The sequence below is a fragment of the Mustelus asterias genome, chromosome 13, assembly GCF_964213995.1.
Source record: "Mustelus asterias chromosome 13, sMusAst1.hap1.1, whole genome shotgun sequence".
Classification (NCBI taxonomy): domain Eukaryota; kingdom Metazoa; phylum Chordata; class Chondrichthyes; order Carcharhiniformes; family Triakidae; genus Mustelus; species Mustelus asterias.
Window position 1 is genome coordinate 87498762 of NC_135813.1, and position 20611 is coordinate 87519372.

General features: G+C 41.0%; 1 protein-coding gene across 20 annotated transcripts in view; it reads left to right on the forward strand.

Moving 5' to 3' along the window:
* arvcfb (ARVCF delta catenin family member b) overlaps window positions 1–20611 on the forward strand; it is a 322152-nt gene that overhangs the window by 116192 nt on the left and 185349 nt on the right. For 8 of the 20 annotated variants that reach the window (XM_078227206.1, XM_078227204.1, XM_078227214.1 and 5 more), the window contains 2 exons: window positions 6665–6725; window positions 6869–7118. The exons of 8 other annotated variants lie outside the window; for them this stretch is intronic. In XM_078227206.1, coding sequence (XP_078083332.1) covers window positions 6909–7118 — 210 coding nt within the window. In that variant the 5' untranslated portion in view covers window positions 6665–6725; window positions 6869–6908. The remainder of the gene's footprint in view (window positions 1–6664; window positions 6726–6868; window positions 7119–20611) is intronic. 4 more of the 20 variants (XM_078227208.1, XM_078227205.1, XM_078227209.1 and 1 more) reach the window with 2 other exon arrangements.

A 20611-nucleotide genomic window follows, 5' to 3' on the forward strand; every position in this document is an offset into this window, starting at 1 on the left:
ACATGACAGCGCAGAGTCGCTGAGCAGAAACTGATAGCCAAGTTCCACACACACGAGGACGGCCTCAACCGGGATATTGGGTTCATGTCACACTATTTGTAACTCCCACAGTTGCGTGGACCTGCAGAGTTTCACTGGCTGTCTTGTCTGGAGACAATACACATCTTTTTAGCCTGTCTTGATGCTCTCTCCACTCATAAGAACATAAGAACATAAGAAATAGGAGCAGGAGTAGGCCATCTAGCCCCTCGAGCCTGCCCCGCCATTCAATAAGATCATGGCTGATCTGACGTGGATCAGTACCACTTACCCGCCTGATCCCCATAACCCTTAATTCCCTTACCGCTCAGGAATCCATCCATCCGCTCACATTGTTTTGTTTCTTAAAGACTTGATTAGTTGTAAGTATTCGCATTCCAACCATTATTCATGTAAATTGAGTCTGTGTCTTTATAAGCTCTGTTTGTGAACAGAATTCCCACTCACCTGAAGAAGGGGCTTAGAGCTCCGAAAGCTTGTGTGGCTTTTGCTACCAAATAAACCTGTTGGACTTTAACCTGGTGTTGTTAAACTTCTTACTGTGTTTACCCCAGTCCAACGCCGGCATCTCCACATCTTCACATTTCTTAACAGCACAGAAGTTGCAGTAAATTGGAACCTTTTGAATTTTATTTTCAGTGAAAACTTTTAATGATCCATGTCCATTTGTTATATGATTTTTACTGACTGGAGGAAATTTGCAACTTCATAATTGGTCGTGAATGTTTTTGGAAGTATTTCAAATATCAGCAATTCCAAATGTTTGTAACATCAATTTACACTGACCAATGCTCCCTGTGAAACATTCAACCACATTGACTTTGTGTGGTCAGCTCACTTGGAGCCAATTTATACTACAAGTGCACTTTTGATAGTACTTCTGGAAAGCCATTGTTAAATTTGCTCTGGTGAAATATCCATGTTTAATGCAGGAATGTTTAGTCAGCAGGAGGTAAAAGTAGTGGACCAAACATTGCCACTGCCTGAAGTGCGCTACCACATGTTAATATTGTGATTCACAAAGGAGTAGATTGGAGGGAGAATTGTAAGTTTAACTTCGAGACGAGCAATGGTGGGAGAGGAATTAGGAGTAATTGATGCAGATTATGTAGTCTGCTTTTGAACACCTGGTTTGGCTGGATTATTGTATCTCTAAAGCAGCAAAGCTGAGTGGTGGAATTCTAGGATGGAAAACGCTTCAGGGGGTGTCAAACCCATTCACAAATTCTTGTGTGAAGATGAGGTTTTTAAAGTTAATGGATTGGCTTTCCATTGAAATGCAAATTAGGATTTGGGTGACACTTTTGGTGGAAGAAGTTGGAATTTGTGAAAGGTGGAATGTGTTCGTGAGCCTGAAAAAGTTAACATAACTGTAGAGATAAAAATGAGTGGTTTTGGTAGTTTGGATGTGTGTTTAAGTGCAGCTTGGTGTTGATCAGGACATTCTAATTTGACTCTGCTAGGTTCAGTCTGCCAGAGAAATGGAATCAGTTTGACATTTTTGGCAAAATTTAAAGGTGACTGAATTTGAGAGTTAAAGATGTTTTTAAGAGAACATTGACTAAATGGTGTACAAGACGAGCTTGTTAAACAAGCTCTCCACCGTCCACATGTTCACTGCTGTTCAGTTTAGAGATTGGCATTCTAATCAGTATTCTGTAACTTGATTTTGTGTCTCTGTGCCCTGTTTGAGAGCAGATTTCCACTCCATCTGACGAAGGAGCAGCGCTCCGAAAGCTAATGGTATTTGCTACCAAATAAACCTGTTGGACTTTAACCTGGTGTTGTTAAAACTCTTACTGTGTTCAGTTTTAATCACAGTAAGAAGTCTCACAACAGCAGGTTAAAGTCCAACAGGTTTATTTGGCACTAGCTTTCGGAGTCTCAGGCTCCTTCATCAGGTGATTGAGGACTTGTGTTCACAAACAAATCATATGCAGACACAGACTCAATTTACAAGATCATGATTGGTCCACATCAGTTTTAATCATGCAGGCAAGCATGTTTACTGTTGATCGAATCCGCTATTTTACTCAGCATTTGATGCAAAAACCTCATGTTCTGGTCTTGGTATTCATTTAAAGCTTTTTTTGTAGTGTGATGGTACCTTGAGTCTGTCAACCACAACAAAACTGTCCTGTACCTTCTGATGATGCTATATTTCCATTTTCCTTTCAGTTCATGTTTTTGCCAGTTTTGAAGGGTGAGCGGACTTCTCAGATTCACTTTGTTTTCACTTGCAATTCTAAGCTTGGTTTCGGAGAATACATTCTCCGAATGTAATCTGGTCAAGCCAGTTGTCCGATGAAATCTGTCATCACTTAAGAATCTCCACCAGGTTCCCACAGATGCGCACAATTTTTGTATGGCCACACCCTGCTGCTTATCCAGGTCCTGAGAGCTTGGAGACAGGTTAATGGTTTATCTACTGCTTGCCCAACCAGAATTGCCCTAATGATTAGTGCAATGGATCTTAGTGGAGAACACAGTAAGATTGAAGGTTGATGTTTCCCGTCTTGTTGCTCTAGCATGACTAGTAAGTCATTAACTAAATTTCCCATGGAAAGGTGATTTCATTCCTTTCCTCCCATTGGCAAGCTGCCACCATGGAGCGCCACTTTAAAATTATTTATATGGCTATCTCACTCTGTCATATCATTCAGTCAGCCTTAGTTGATGACTCCTCTTATATTTATTTGTTCTCTGGAGAAATAACCCTTTCTCTTCCCTTCCCCTCAATAACTACCTCCTCCCCTGTACCCTATATTCAATGGATTTGTGCCACTCGAATCAATTCTCTTTGTGCTCTGTTGTCATGATATCCAGGCTATTGCACTACAATGACTGAATTGCTTAATTTTGATCTCTTGTTTTGCTCTGAGAGCAATTAAACGTTTTTTTCCATTCTTTAGTTTTTCCATATCTCTTGTGAGACTAATCAACAGCTGTTGCTTCTTACCCCTGATGTCTCTGTCCTTAATCTCCTTTATCCATCAACATTCCAAGATGACTTACTACTTGTGATCGCAAATGGAATTTCCACATTTCACCCATGGGTAAACTATTTACTTTCCTGATCAGTGCCAAAGGTTTCCCAGTCCCCCAAATAATTGAACTGAATTAAGCCAAATTGTGATTTGAATAGATAATCTGCTGACTTTATATACACTGGCTATATTGCGCACTACTGGCTACACACTGGCTGCATTGCACACTGTACCGGCTGCTCACTGGCTACAGTGTGTGGCCGGTGCAGTGTGTAGCGTGGCCGGTGCAGTGTGTAGCGTGGCCGGTGCAGTGTGTAGCGTGGCCGGTGCAGTGTGTAGCGTGGCCGGTGCAGTGTGTAGCGTGGCCGGTGCAGTGTCAGGGACCCGGGTTCAATTCCGTCCTTGGGTCACTGTCTGTGTGGAGTTTGCACCTTCTCCCTGTGTCTGCGTGGGTTTCCTCCCACAGTCCAGAGATGTTGGGTTGATTGGCCATGCTAAATTGACCCAAGTGTCAGGCAATTAGCAGCATAAATATGTGGGATTCCAGGAATAGGACCTGGGTGGGATTGTGGTCGGTGCAGACTCGATGGGCCAAATGGCCTCCTCCTGCACTGTAGGGATTCTATAAGTAAATGTAAACTAAATGTTTCCTCTGATGGGGCAATCCCAGCAGGAGGTCACAGGTATAGGTTGAGAGGCTGTAGATTTAAAACTGAGATGAGGAGGAACTCCTTCTTGCAGAGGGTGATGAATTTGTGGAACTCTCTGCCCCATCGCACGGTGGAGTCTGAATCATTGAATCATTTCAAGAAGGAGATAGATATGTCTCTAATTTTAAAAAGGGATAAGGAGATATGGGGAACAGGTGGGAGGGGGGTTGGATTTGAGACCAGGGAGAGATCAACCATGATCTGATTGAATGGCGGATTTGCCTATTTCTGTTCCTAGTTCCTATGTTCCTAAGTACTTGGAGAGACGGATGAGGTGTTGGGGGGCAAGTCATGGGAACTAAGAGATAAAATGTGGTCAACTTTCCCCTTTATCTTGAACACCCTCCAAACTTTTTGTTGTTCGTTTTCCCTGGTTTGTCCTAGCACAGTCCCATTCCCTCCCTCACAAGACCATCTATCCCTTGTTTAGTTTTGCTCCAACTAAGCAAAATATGGATGATATTGGAATAGTGTAGGTTAGATGGGCTTTAGATTGGTTTCACTGGTCGGCGCAACATCGAGGGCCAAAGGGCCTGTACTGCGCTGTAATGTTCTATGTTTTGCAGAAACCTTTGCAATACTGCTTTCATTGCTGAATGGTGAATTGTTGATCCTTAGTCACCTCTGTCTTCTATTCCCAATGTGGAAATGCCGGTGTTGGACTGGGGTGAACACAGTAAGAGTTTTAACAACACCAGGTTAAAGTCCAACAGGTTTATTTGGTAGCAAATGCCATTAGCTTTCGGAGCACTGCTCCTTCGTCAGATGGAGTGGAAATCTGCTCTCAAACAGGGCACAGAGACACAAAATCAAGTTACAGAATACTGATTCGAATGCGAATCCCTACAGCCAGCCAGGTCTTAAAGGTATAGACAATGTGAGTGGAGGGAACATTAGGCACAGGTTAAAGAAATGTGTATTGTCTCCAGACAGGACAGCCAGTGAGCTTCTGCAAGTCCAGGAGGCAAGCTGTGGGGGTTACCAATAGTGTGACATGAACCCAAGATCCCGGTTTAGGCCGTCCTCATGTGTGCGGAGCTTGGCTATCAGTTTCTGCTCAGCGACTCTGCGCTGTCGTGTGTCGTGAAGGCCGCCTTGGAGAATGCTTACCCGAAGATCAGAGGCCGAATGCCCGTGACCGCTGAAGTGCTCCCCACAGGTAAGCGTTCTCCAAGGCGGCCTTCACGACACACGACAGCACAGAGTCACTGAGCAGAAACTGATAGCCAAGTTCCGCAAACGAGGACGGTAACCCCCATAGCTTGCCTACTGGACTTGCAGAATCTCACTGGCTGTCCTGTCTGGAGACAATACACATCTCTTTAACCTGTGCTTAATGCTCCCTCCACTCACATTGTCTGTATCTTTAAGACCTGGTTGGCTGTAAAGATTCGCATTCGAATCAGTATTCTGTAACTTGATTTTCTGTCTCTGTGCCCTGTTTGAGAGCAGATTTCCACTCCACCTGACGAAGGAGCAGCGCTCTGAAAGCTAATGGCATTTGCTACCAAATAAACCTGTTGGACTTTAACCTGGTGTTGTTAAAACTCTTAGTGTATTCTATCCCCAACTCAGCCTCGTCTCCCTTCCACCACTGTGCAATGATCAGTGCTCCTGAATTTACCAGTGTTCTCTGAAAGCTGCTCAGATACACTTTTCCTCCCACCATGCTTCCTGTGTGGCAAAATGAAAATCATCAGTGTCTGATTCATTCCATCCCTGAATCGCAAAACTGTAGAATTGTCTCACCTTTTCACCCCTCTGTGTAATTTATAAGCTTTTAAAAATCAAACTTGGCATCAACAATCATTGTCTACTGATGCAGCCATTTTTCTTAGGTTTTACATTGCAGACATCTGAGCTGCACTTGTTTTTATGTAGCAATTTAAAGAAATTCACAGTCATAAATTTTGAATGACTGTGGGTGACCTTTTAAGTTGTTTTCTTTAAGAATTCTTGCTTTTGATTGTCAAACATTCTTCAATTGGTCTTGTTTTTACTTGTAGTCAGGTTCATATGATATTAAAAGCAGCATCTCAAGTGGATATAATTTTTCAAAAATAACTGAAGTACTGGGTTTTATAGCTGGAGATATGGAGTATTGACGCTGAGTTGTGATGGCAAATCTTTTTAAAACCTTACTCATGTCACAGTGGGAATACTACACTCAAAATTATCGGAAGGGTGTTGAGACAACAAAGGAACAGTCCAGATTTATTAGGAAGATACCTGGCATGAGGAAATAGAATAATCCAGAAAATCTGCAGTTTGTCTTTTGTTATAACAGGCAATTACAGGATGATTTGATAAAACTTTTCCAAATCATGAAGGATTGGAACAGGGTGGTTAGAAATGGACTGTTACCAGTGATGGTGGAGGTAAATAATTGTCAGATTTAGGAGAGCATAGGAAAACCTTTCCAGTGTTGACTGTTGGGAGTACATTGCTGAAGTTAGTGATTGAGGCAGATGCCATTTTAGGATAGGTGACATGTATGCGTGCTGGGATGAAAGTGGAACAGGCAAAAGATTCGCAATTCTTACTCTGATAAACTAACCTGGGTTGGTTGAGCTGAAGGTTTTCATGTCATTTCCGCTTCATATTAAGCCAGTTGACATCCCTGCCCAGTGTCAGCAATGGGGTAGAAACCCCCACACACAAACAGTATTTATAGGGATGTGTGCGCGCCTTCTAAATATTGGATGGTTTTAACAGAATTGTCTATATTTTCCTCTGTGCTAAATTTCAGAACAATGGCTTTTGGATTGATGTTTTGTCTTTTTTAATGTCTGTCTTTAACTTCTATATTTGCTGTTGCTGCTTGCCTTAACACTTGCACTGAAGTTATTTTTCTGACTTGAATACTTCACCTGTTAAGTTTGCTATTCCTGTACTCTAACTTATTTGTTTCTCCTTTTTTCTCTGCAGCTTTCTGATTCTGCTTAAGGCTGTTGGTGTGCTTTCCAAATCTACTTTGTAGCTGTAGCAGGTGATTTCACATTGTTAACTTTGGAAAAATTAAACCAAACCTAGTGCGTCTTTTGCTTTTATTAACCATGTATCAATAATCTTTCTGATTGTCCTTTTTTTTTAGTTTTACTGATCTACTAACCTTTAACCCTTGACCCTAAGGTTGCCTGATTAGTCACCAGGCAAGAACCTCAGGACGATTATGGATGATTATGATGTAAGATCTGCAGCTAGCATTCTAGCTTCGGTTAAAGAACAAGAGGCCCGGTTTGAGAAGTTGACCAGAGCACTTGAGGAAGAGCGTCGTAATGTTTCCATGCAACTTGAGCGTGCCACTATTCCCTCAGAAAGATCGAGTATATCCAACATTGACAACAGTGAGTCGTTTGCATGGCAACAGCTAGTGTTACAGGTAACTTGTCCTTTAATTGTGACTGGACAGAATTTGTGTATTTTACCAGGGAGACCAAACAAATAGGGGTCATCTTTGTGAGCGAGAACTGTTGTAATTTCCTTGCAGATGTAAATGAGTGCACATTCTGAATGGCAGAAACTTAAAATGATACAGTAAAGTTCTAAATATGGAGATGGCAAATGAAACATTAAAATTGTCTGGGCTTGCTGTGCTCCTATGAAGTGTGAATGTTACTTTGTTCAAGTATATTTATTGGCTTTTTATTAGAGACTGGTTGTTTCTGTGAAGTCATTGTAGGGGTGATACTGAATCCAAGTGTTTTACATCCAAGTGTATTGTGTTTGGGATCAAAATTTCTTCATGGGGGATCTGTGCACGAAGAAATTTCGACAACTATGTCTTTCCCTTGAATTGAAAAAGAAACAATTGTTTGACTCTTTGGTTTTAAAGTTATGAGTGAGTTTGCGGTTTACATTAAAAGGATTCTCCGAATTCATACCTTGATGCTTTAACCCCATGACAATCTGCTTCCTTACATTTGTTTTAAGAGTCACGGCACCATCATCATGATTGAATTGAGTGGTGCCAAAGGCTTGAGTGATAGATTGGATGACTTGTGTTATGTTCCTAAACACATTTCAGTAGGTAGGACAACCTGAACACACAAGTGTTTTAGTCCAGCAAGGCATGTTGGCGTGTAACTCACTCTGCCTTTTCAAGTGGATTGCTAATTTATGCACATAGTTCCCTTGAGGTGGGAAGTTGAGACACCAATTATCTTTGATTATATTTCTCAGGCCTAATCATGTTTAAGGTGCAATATTGAGTGAGTCTTGACCAACGCTGAAATGGAAAATGCACAAATGATGAACACAGCCCTTCCTTCGCCATTGTCAGAATCGTGAAACTCCCTCGCAGCATTGTAGAAGTACCTGCTCCACTTGTCCTGTCATGGTTCAAGAAGGCAGTTCACCTCACCATCATCTCTAGGGCAATTGGGGATGGGCATAAATGCTGATCTTGTCAATGATACATATCTCATGAATTAAAAAAAAGGAATTGCACAATGTGCCAAACAGTTTCAGGCTAAAAAGTCCAACGGTTCTTTAAAGCTCTCTGAGCTTTCACCCAACAATTTTCCCCTCTAAAAGAGATAGTTGAGGAAATTGGGGAGGCATTGATGGTGATCTTTCAGGAATCACTGGAAGCAGGCGGGGGTCCCAGCGAACTGCAAAGTAGCTAATGTAACACCGATGTTTAAGAAGGGAGGGAGGCAGCAGATGGGAAATTATAGGTCGGTTAGTCTGACTTTGGTCATTGGCAAGATTTTGGAGTCCAATATTAAAGATGAGATGGCTCTTTGAGAAGGTAACAAGGAAGTTCGGTAAAAGAGAACCAGTGGACGTGATTTACTTAGATTTCCAAAAGACCTTTGAAAAGGTGCCGCATAGGCACTGTTATGTTTGCAGAGGATACAAAGATATGTAGAGGGACAGGTAGAATTGAGGAAGCAGAGGGCTGCAGAAGGACTTGGACAGGTTAGGAGAGTGGGCAAAGAAGTGGCAGATGGAATACAATGTGGAAAAGTGTGAGGTTATGCACTTTGGAAGGAGGAATGGAGGGATAGACTATTTTCTAAGTGAGGAAATACTTAGGAAATCAAACACAAAGGGACTTGGGAGTCCTTGTTCAAGATTCTCTTAAGGTTAACGTGCAGGTTCAGTCGGCAGTTAGGAAGGCAAGTGCAATGTTAGCATTCGTGTCGAGAGGGCTAGAATACAAGAGCAGGGATGTACTTCTGAGGCTGCATAAGACTCTGGTTAGACCCCATTTGGAGTATTGTGAGCAGTTTTGGGCTTCTTATCCAAGGAAGGATGTGCTGGCCTTGGAAAGTGTCCAGAGGAGGTTCACAAGAATGATCCCTGGAATGAAGAGGTTGTTGTATGAGGAACGGTTGAGGACTCTGGGTCTGTACTCGTTGGAGTTTAGAAGGATGAGAGGGGATCTTATTGAAACTTGCAGGATACTGCGAGGTCTGGATTGAGTGGACGTGGAGAGGATGTTTCCACTAGTAGGAAAAACTAGAACCAGAGGGCACAACCTCAGACTAAAGGGACGACCCTTAAAAACAGAGATGAGGAGAAATTTCTTCAGCCAGAGTGTCGTGAATCTGTGGAACCCTTTGATGCAGAAGGCTGTGGAGGCGAGGTCATTGAATGTCTTCAAGGCAGAGATAAATAGATTCTTGATTTTTAAGGGGATCCGGGTTTATGGGGAAAAGGCAGGAGAATGGGAATGTGAAAAATATCAGCCATGATTAAATGGCAGAGCAGACTTGATGGGCCGAATGGCCTAATTCTGCACCTATGTTTTATGGTCTTATAGTCACTCTACCAACATAGCATATGCACGGCCCCAATAATCGATCTATTCGCGCAATGTACAACTGCCACTTCTAGACTATTGAATGTTTTGTCTGTGTTTGTCCATCTGAATGTCAGTCAGTTTGCACATGTTACCCAGCTGCATTTTTGCTTTAAAAGAAAGACCCTGATGCAGACAGCAAAAGTTAAATCCCAGCTCTCTGCACATTTTTGCTATCGAGTGCAAAATAGCCCATTCGATAAGGCATTGCGCTACAAAGAAAATTCTAGAAATACAGAGCAGGTCACTGCTGCCAGATTTGAGTATTGCCAGCATTTTCTGTTAGTTGATTTCCAGCACCCATGGTAGTTTGCTCTTGTACTGCAAACTCCTCCCAGTATCATAATAAAAGTGGTAAGTTACCAGTTCTTGCTGCTTTGTTCTCACTGATTTAATTTATTACTACAGAGGTGGGATACAAATCAACAGTAAAGATGAAGACAACTACATTGTCGTCCTGTTGTAATTGAGAATGAATTCACAAGTGTTTTGATAGAAAATGCAGCCTACGCATTTTACGGTTGTTGGTCATGAGACAACTTATTTAGTCTTGGTTTATATCTGATTTATATCTGGAAAATGGAATGTGATACTTCGACTAAATTTAATGCGCCTTTATTTTCACCTATTATGTGGTCAAAATAATTTGCCTATTGAGGAAGATCAGTTAGTTGGATTGCAGAAACCTTTAAATTTCATTTTACTGCAGAAATATCAACTTCGCTTGAATTATTTTAATTTTGCTCCTTGTATTTTGAGTTTAATTGTGGCAACCAATTATCTCCAGAATGGCTGGAATTTTAAATGCTATTTGTGGCTTATTAATTTTAGATTAATATATTCTTCATGGAAACATATGTTGGTTCAGTGAAATAGTAAGGCCATCAGCTACATACGGAGATATTTTTCCTGTGTCACTTTGTCTAATTATGGTCCTCTGAACAGTCATGGGATGTGTTATATTACAACACTTCATAAATTTTTGTTGCTTTGTAGTGCTGGGACCATTATTATACACCTTGTAATTGAGGTTCTAATAATGATCCCAACGCTACAAGCATTTCTTTTAACCTCATTAAAAGAAATACTTGGTATGCTTCAAGTTATGTATAACTTGATGCAAATTATCATATATGCTATAGATCATATCTTTGAGTTTTTAACATCCGCTTGGGTGCTGCTAGACATTGTTCCCTAAATCGTCGTGTTTGATGAATTTACTGGATTTTTATGAAGATGTGACTAGTGCGGTTGACAGAGGGGAACCGGTGGATGTGGTGTTTTTAGATTTCCAGAAGGCATTCGATAAGGTGCCTCACAAAAGGTTGCTGCAGAAGATTGGGGTACACGGAGTTGGGGGTAAGGTGTTGGCGTGGATTGGGGATTGGCTATCTAACAGGAAGCAGAGTGTTGGAATAAATGGGTGCTTTTCTGGTTGGCAGTTGGTGACCAGTGGCGTGCCGCAGGGATCGGTGCTGGGGCCTCGACTGTTTACCATTTACATAGATGATCTGGAGGAGGGGACTGAGTGTTGGGTATCAAAGTTTGCTGATGACACGAAGATGAGTGGGAAAGCAAATTGCGTGGAGGACGCGGAAAGTCTACAGAGAGATTTGGATAGGCTGAGCAAGTGGGCGAGGATCTGGCAGATGGAATATAACGTTGGCAAATGTGAGGTTATCCACTTTGAAAGAAATAATAGTAAATTGGAATATTATTTAAATGGAGAAAAATTACATCATGCTACTGTGCAGAGGGACCTGGGGGTCCTTGTGCACGAATCGCAAAAACTCAGTCTGCAGGTGCAGCAGGTGATCAAGAAGGCGAATGGAATGTTGGCCTTTATCGCGAGGGGGATAAAATATAAAAGCAGGGAGGTCTTGCTGCAACTATACAAGGCACTGGTGAGGCCGCAACTGGAATACTGTGTGCAGTATTGGTCCTCTTATTTGCGGAAGGATATATTGGCCTTGGAGGGAGTGCAGAGAAGGTTCACCAGGTTGATACCGGAGATGAGGGGTGTAGCTTATGAGGAGAGATTGAACAGATTGGGTCTGTACTCGGAGTTTAGAAGGCTGAGGGGTGATCTTATAAAGACATATAAGATCATGAAGGGGCTGGATAGGGTAGAGGTAGAGAGATTCTTTCCACTTGGAAGGGAAACCAGAACTAGAGGGCACAGCCTCAAAATAAGTGGGGGCCGGTTCAGAACAGAGTTGAGGGGGAACTTCTTCTCTCAGAGGGTAGTGAATCTCTGGAATTCTCTGCCCATTGAAGTGGTGGAGGCTACCTCGTTGAATATGTTTAAGTCACGGGTAGATAGATTTCTGATCGATAAGGGAATTAAGGGATATGGGGAGCAGGTGGGTAAGTGGAACTGATTCGCTCAGATCAGCCATGATCTTGTTGAATGGCAGGGCAGGCTCAAGGGGCTAGATGGCTTACTCCTGCTCCTGTTTCTTATGTTCTTGCGTTCTTAAATGTTCTTGTTCCAATAAGGCCACTCGTTACTAGCTGCAGGCACTTATAAAATGGTAGAATATTGTTTTTTTCAAAAAGCCTACCATTCTGTTAGTAACCCAATCAAACCTGAAAGCTCTGGGTGCTGGAAGTAAGTGAGAATTCATGTCCTACTATTTTGGCATAAAGTACTGCTTGGCTGTGTCAGATTTGTTTTGCTTCTAAAAATGAATTGTGCATTTTTGTCATAAATCCCAGGTTTTTCAGTCAGCAAAAGAAATATTTGATGGTCATCAAGTTATTAAGATGGAATGGAAAAATCTGGAACATTTGTTAAGACTTGGATACAGGTCAAGCTTGTAAAAAGGTGCATTTTAGATTTAAGTGATGAATTCTTTACTCCGTGTGACCAAAATATTGTATAGAATTACAGAAAGAAAAGCAGTGGAGGCCAAATCCTTGGAATCATTTAAGAAGAAATTGGGTACTGAAATTGGAGTTTAATTAAAATGGCTGAATTGTAGTCCTAAGTCGATATACCTTGTTCAGAAGTAGCATCTTCTTCTCTCTACTACTTCCCACTAGAACACATTTGGTGTTGTATATTTTTGGGAAGGATAATTAAGGGGGTTTCATTTATACATTGGAGATGGAATCCAGAGAATTTCTTCGAAATGAAAGTTTTGTTTTACATTCTTCCACTCCAATGTTGAAGGTTGTTTTATTTGATTGTAACTACTTTTCAATTGATTAGATTTATTGTGATTTTTTTCACTGTTTTAGATCAAAGTTTTGCCAGTTAGTCTGTGACTTTGAGAACAGAAATGGCAATATAAGACCAAGATAAATCCCTGCTTTAATTCTATTTCAGAAGTATAGTGGTTGCAACCACAACCTGAAAAATCATGACTTTAAGTGAATCATGTATTTCCATAGGAACCAAAATGTCAAAGCTGGAGTTTGTGTTTTGTTTTATGCACATGGTCAAATCATACATGGCACCGTGCATTCAGTGCTCTAATAACTTGGCAAAATAAAATAAATCACCTGAATGCAACAGTAATAGTGCATATATTTAAGGTCTCAAAATCACCCAAACAGTCCTGTGCCACACCCACAGTATTCTTGAAACTCAGCTGTGTTTCACTTGCTTTCCTTTCCCATTTTGTCTTTCTCCCTCCTCTTGTCTTTCCCACCATGTCCCCTTTTCCATCCGCTCCTTGTTATCCCAGCCTTTCTCTCTTGCTGTCTTGGTCCCCTTAAAAGATTAAAGATTAGTTTTGCTTGATTCCAACTCAAAACAGATCATGTATTTTGCCCAGGTTCCAATTCACTGTACCACCTTGATTGTTGAGTTTTTTTATTCGTTTGTTCATGGGACTTGGGCATCATTGGCTGGCCAGCATTTATTGCCTGTCCCGAGTTGGTCTTGAGAAGGTGGTGGGGAGCTGTCTCCTTAAAACGCTGCCGTCCACATGCTGTGGGTTGACCCACAATACTTTTGTCGTGATTGATACATTAGAGGGCAGCTGAGATTCAACCACATTGCTGTGGCCCTGGAGTTACATGTAGGCCAGACCAGGTAAGGATGGCAGATTTCCTTCCCTAAAGGACATTAGTGAACCAAATGGGTTTTTCTGACAATCAACAATGGTTTCATGGTCATCAGTAGACTCTTAATTACCAATATTTTTTTATTGAATTCGATTTCCACCATCTGCCATGGCAGGATTCAAACTCTGGTTCCCAGAAGTCTAGAAGTTTCTGGATTAATAGTTTAGCGATGATACCATCAGGCCATCTCCTACCCACATTTCCTCTAATATACCCAAGTTTGAAAAGCACTTCTTTTTATATTGACAGTACCTAAAGTTTAAATTATTAAAAAGGTGTTTTTGTATTTTTCCAAGACCATTGGAAAGAATATTTGCATTTGAACTTGACTTGAAATCTTCTGAAGTTCTTCAACTATAAAACTAGATGAGTAAGAAAGCTTTGTTGCAGCAGTTCAGAATGAAGAAGGAAATAGATTAAATATTTGTTGGGACTGTCACTTAATGTTAGGGACCAGGTCAGAATCTCCCAAGGAATACCATGAACTTAGCCTATACCCCAACATTTTTAATTTTGGCATAAGGTGTTTTGTTCCGGGTATGATTCTATTAACCCACTGGGAAGCTTTTATGAAAACAAACTTTATTTAACAACACTTAGAGTATAACACGAATGAGCATGACTTTTATAAATTGATTGACTTAAAACGTGATACTGTACAATTCTTAACAGCTAACTATCTCTATAGTTCCAAATAAAGCAATATCCCCACAGACACACATCCCCCTTCAGAATGGGTTAGCACAAAGAAAACATATTGGCTCACATGGATGCTAGATTTCCAGCCTTTTAACCCCTCTGGACAGACAGATAAAGAAACCTGTCTTCTCACTCCCATACAGCAGCCTCCAGAAACACACTCATTTACTAGCCAATTCCAGTCTCCAAATCCAGAGAGCAAAAAAAAGGCACTTCTCCTGAACAATTCCAAGCAGCAACAGATTATTTGTGTAAAACTTGTCTTGCCCAATGGCATGATTTTTCCCGTCAATCAACCACCTCCAGTCCAAGTCTTAAAAGCCCCAGGGGAAAACACCATAAAAGAACAGAACTGCATTAGTCCAGATTAAAACAAATACCGTGGCAATTAAGATCAATTACGTTGCTGCAGCACCAACAGGGGCTGCTGGTTACACAAGGCGGCATCAATAAGTAAAACTGACTTTTAAAAAAAATTCTGCATGAGAAACCAGACACATGCACATTTCTTAAAGAGACAGTATCATCACACTTGCATAAACATGGCAAATCACCATGCTCCTTGGTCAGCATCCAAACCTGTGACTGCTACCATCTGAACAGGCAAGGGCAGCAGTTGCATGGTATCGCCACCAAGTTTCCTTCCAAGCCACTCGCTATCCTGACTTGGAACTATACTACCATTCCTTCACTGCGGCTGGGTTGAAGTCCTGGAACTCCCTCCCTAACAGCACCATGAATGTTCCTAACCCTACATGGATCGCAATGGTTCATGAAGGTGGAACGCCATTACCTTCTCGAGGGCAATTAAGGATGGGCACATGGGCTGGTCTAGCCAGCGACACCTGCATTCCATGAATGAATAAATACAGTCAGTTTGAAGAGTTTTCAAGATGATATTCCAATAATGAGGCACATTTTTCTCAATTAGTGCTGGAGTCTTTAATTTGCTTAATTCTAGAAGTTACCAACTTTTACTGTAGAAGTTTTTGAAAACATCTCAATTTTCTGTACGGATCTTTATTTTTCAAAAGCCACTTTTTCTGTTAAAACCGATGTACCTAAACCAAAAAGGCAAAGCCTTATTTTAAATGATCAGAGATATTCCAAACTGTTCCACTCTAGAAAACACACTAAATAATAACACAAATCTCATTAACCAGCACAATAATAATGATGCTCTGTTTGTGCTTTATTTATGTTAATAGGAAACCATCTTGCACTTTTTTTAAAAGGGCAATTAATTATCAAAGCTACTTGATGTGCAGAACTTAATGCTGAACATATTCTGGCCAAAATTAATTTTCGTTCCTTCCCAAATACATTTGGCTTGAGTTCAAGATTATTGAAGGGTTGAGGGCATGAACTTGGCTAATTTTGACCCATTTTCTAAATGGTGGTCAGGAGAAGGCAAATGGGGAGAATGGTTTGAGGGAAATAAATCAGCACAAATTGTCTCGAACCACATTAGATACAGGAGTTGGAAAAAGGACAGACTTCCTTTTTATAAAAATTAGGAGTAGGAAGGAAAGTGGGATAGTTGAGTGTGATTGCACTCAATTTTGAGCTACTGGTTTGAATAAATGGGTCCACTGGGCTTTTCTGAAAGCTATAACTAAATCTTGAATTTTCTTTTTAAAGCAGGGTGGTGCGAGGTCGACAGTTAAAACCTAAAGGACAGCTTGATAAACTTGCATCAGGCAACTCCATGAACTTGAGTAGTCAAAAAGGGTCAAGATATTGATGCACAATGTCGTTTTGACTTATTTAGTAATCTGCTGTATCAATGATTATGCATTCTGCCAGCATCAATCCACGCCAATCTTTAAGTCAGATATATTTGTGCACTAACAGTGCTGCTGGGGCCTGAGATAATCTGTTCACAGTGGATGTTGTGACCTTGAATGTGCTTTTGTGGGAGAGTGAGAAGATTGGTTTTTAGTCACATTCAGTTCTGCAGTAGTGTACGTCATCCAATCAGTTCACGGAAATTAGCTTCCTCGTCTTCTGTTAAACATGTTTGGGCAGCACTTGTAACATCAAGCAAAATTTGTTTGCTCCTGTGTAATATCCATTAATTTTTATGCTTTTAGTTGCATGGTTTCATGAGCTGGACTTTTGTTCATTGTGTGGGTGGAATGTAGTATTTGTTATAGTTGAATAAGACTATTTTACATTAAGCGGTATAATCAATTACTGCATTCGCAGAAAAGTTGGTTTAAAGAATCTGTTATAATTTTTTCTTGTATTTAAGTGATTAGGCTTCAAAATTAAATGGCTTCATTCTTGTGTTTTTTGAAAATGAATGTTGTAATTTTATTAACTAGTTGGACTTTGTAACAGTAAGAAACATCATACCCACAGCAAATAAGTATAGTCTTGTATCCCTGTCTGATATGATTAAGTTAATCATTTTGTGAAAACTCAAGGCTGGAGGGAATGCAAATTGTGTTTTGCTGCTTTTTGGAGATGTGTTGCAGAGAGTTAGTGAGGATAGGATTATGTACATCTGTAGTTCCACCTTGTTATTTTGTAATCTCTTGATTCTTGCTGTTGAGGCTTCCACATGAATAACGTCAACATAAGTGAATTGTTGGCACCTTGTCTGGTTGCGTTCTAGCATGAGTAACTTGCTATTTAAAAAAAAAGTAACTGTCAATAGCTTGTGGCGCAAATTCTGCAGATGAGCCATGCTGATCTGGAGGTTGCAACTGAAATTCTGTTAATTCGTATTCGTCGTGGGGAGAAAAAGAATGGGAGTGATTGGGTAATTGGTTTTGCATCCATGGTGAGGAAGTGGAACGTTACCCAGAGGTGTCAATCTTCAGAGGAACAATGGAAATGGGAGCAGCAGTAGGCCCCCTAAACTTGCCATGCCACTCAACTAGATTGTGGTTGATTTTCTACCTCAGTGCCATTTTCCCACTCTATCACCGTATCCCTTGATGCTTGCTATCTCAATCTATCGATCCTTCTCTTGCAAATACTGAATGGTTGAGCCTCTGCAGCCCTCATTGGTAGAGAATTCCACAGAGACACCATACGCTGAGTGAAGAAATTCCTCCTCGGCTCAATCCCAAATGGATTACCTTTTTATTCTTAGATTGTATCTCTTCTTCCCCTCCACCCGTTCCCAGCCATGAATCCATCAATCAACCCAGCACTAAGAATTTTATATGCTTTCATGAGATCACCTCTTATCTAAATTTAATACAGGCCCAGTCTCATCAATTTCTGCTCATAGAAGAGCTGCTGCCATCCTGGGGATCAGTCTGGTGGACCTTTGTTGCCTTCTCTCTATGGCCAGTATATTTGTTCTTGGATGAGGAAGCCAAAACTGTACACAATACTCTAGGTGTGGACCCACCAAGGATTTTGTTTTATTATTCATTCATGGGACATGTGCGCTGCTGGCTGGCCAGCATTTATTGCTCATCCCTAGTTGCCCGAGGGCATTTGAGAGTCAACCACATTGTTGTGGCTCTGGAGTCATATGTAGGCCAGACTGATAAAGGAAAGCAGATTTCCCTCCCTCAAGAACATTAATGAATCAGATGGGTTTTTTGACAATTGGCAATGGCTTCATGGTCATCAGTAGATTCTTAATTCCAGATAGTTGTTATTGAATTCAAATTCCACCATTGGCATGGCGGGATTCAAACCCAGGTCCCCAGAGCTTCTACAAAATTGCAGCAAGACTTGTTTACTCAAATCCTCTTGTAATACAGGCCAACCTAACATTTGCTTTGCGTATTTCTTGCTACATTTGCATGTTAGCTAACTTGTGAACAAAGCTATGTAGGTCCCTTCCCAATCTCTCAGTTTAGAACAAGAACAAAGAAAATTACAGCACAGGAACAGGTCCTTCGGCCCTCCAGGCCTGCACCAACCATGCTGCACGACTGAGCTAAAACCCCCTATTCTTCTGGGGACCATAATCCTTCTATTCCCATCCTATTCATGTATTTGTCAAGACGCCCCCGTATCTGCTTCCACTACCTCCCCTAGCAACGAGTTCCTGGAACCCACTACTCTCTGTGCAAAAAATCTGCCTCGTACATCTCCTTTAAACCTTGCCCCACGCACCTTAAACCTGTGCTCCCTAGTAACTGACTCTTCCACCCTGGGAAAAAGCTTCTGACTATCCATTCTGTCCATGCCCCTCATAATCTTGTAGACTGAATAAAATATTCTACAATTTTCTTTTTCCTAGCAAAGTGGATTACTTTGTATTTTTGAACACAATTTTCCATTTGCTTCATTCTTGCCAACTACACCTGTCTAAATCCTCTTGAAGCCTCTCTGCGCTCTCCTCACAACTCACCTTCCCACCTTGTTTTGCATCAACAGTAAACTAGGAAATATTATATTTGGTCCCCACATTCAAATCATTGATATAGATTGTCATTAGCTGGGGCCCAAGCATTTATACTTGGGGCATTCTCCTATCCCTGGGAGTTTTTGTATAATCCTTCCTGAAGACTGACATAGATCTCTACCAATTTCATGAAAATTCTCCTGTCTCTGCCTGTAGTGGGCTTACATTTGTCGTCTTTTCCTTTTTACATACTCATGGAGGTTTTTACAGTCTGTTTTTATGTTTGTCATTAGTTTACTTCTATTTTCTGTCAGTTTCTTGGTCCTCATTTGCTGAATTCTAAAATGTACCCAATCGTCAGGCTTACGAACGTTTTGGTAACTTGAGCCTTTTTTTTTAATGCTTTCTTGTGATGTGGCTGTCACTGCCCATCCCATTAATAAAGATAAGCAGTCACTTGTGGGATGTGGTAGTAGTTCAGAGGCCCCCTAACAGTAACTGTACTGCAGGACAGAACATACAGGAAGAAATAAATGCAGTATGTAAGAAATGTACTGTGTGAATCATGAAATTAATCTACATGTAGGTTGGGAAAATTTGCCAAGGGTAGCTTGGAAAGTGAGTTTGTAATGTTTTCAGTGCAATTTCTTATGGAGCCAACCAGGGAGCAGGCTATCCTCACCTGGTAATGTGCAATGAGAGGATTAATCAATAGCCTCCATGGTAAAGGAGTCTCTAGGTGACAGCAGTCACAACATGATAGCGTTTCATGTTCAGTTGGAAATGGAGAAGTGTAGGCCCATGACTTGCGCCTTGAACTTAAATTGAAGGTAACTATGAGAGTATGAAGACTGAGTTCATTGAGGTGTACTGAGAAATTAGGTTAAAATGTAGCACAGTTGGGTTGCAATGGCAGACTTTATTTAATAATGCTGAAAAGATTGATCCTAGTGAGAAAGAGAAGTGGCTAACAAAGAAGCTAAGGACAGTATGTAATTGAAAGAAACACACTGTCCTGCAGAGATCAGTGGTGGTCGGCCAGAGGATTGGTCAAATTTTAAGAAGCAGCAAAGAATGGGAATTTTCAGTAACTTCATTGCGGTGTTAATGTAAGCCTACTTGTGACACTAAATAACTTTAAAAGAATGACTGAAAATGAGCAAAGCTAGCTAGTAGTGTAAAAACAGATAGTAAACGTTTCGACAAGTATTTGAATAACTAAAGTTAGTGCTGACCCTCTGGAGAGCGAGTCTGGGGATTTGATGATGGAAATCAAATAAATGGCAAAGGGGTTGAAAGGATATTTTGTGTCCCTGTACATTGCAGAGAACTTTGAAAACTTCCCAAAGATTGTTGAAAATCAAGAGATGATGGGGGGGGGGGGGGGCGGCGGGGGGGAAGAAAATAATAGTTTCCAGGGAAAGGATGCTCGGAAAACATGAGACTGGAAGGATGTCAAGTCTCCAGAACCGGATGGCCTGTATCCTAGGGCTCAAGTGGTGGCAGCACAGCACATGCGTTTGTTATAATCTTCCAAAATTCCTTTGATTCTGGAAAGATTTGAGTGGATTGGCAAATGGCTGGTGTCCCACCTTTTATTCAAGGAAGGAAGTGGACAAAGCAGGAAACAATAGACCAGTTATTCTAACATCTGTCATAGGGAAAGTGCTAGCATCCGTTATTAAGGAGGTTATAGTCAAACATTTTAGCAATTACAACTTGATCAGGCAGAGCCAACGTGGCTTTGTGAAAGGAAAGAGATCGAGTTTTTTTGACAAAGTAACATTCAAGGTGGATAAAGGGGAAACCAGTAGATGTGGGATTTCCAAAAGGCATCACATCTAAGGTCACAAAATAAGAGCACATAGCACAGGGGTAACTTATTAGCATGGATAAAGGATTGGTTGGCTAACAGCAGAGTAGGGATAAATGAATAATTTTTGGATTGGCAAGTTATAACCAGTGGAGTTCCAAT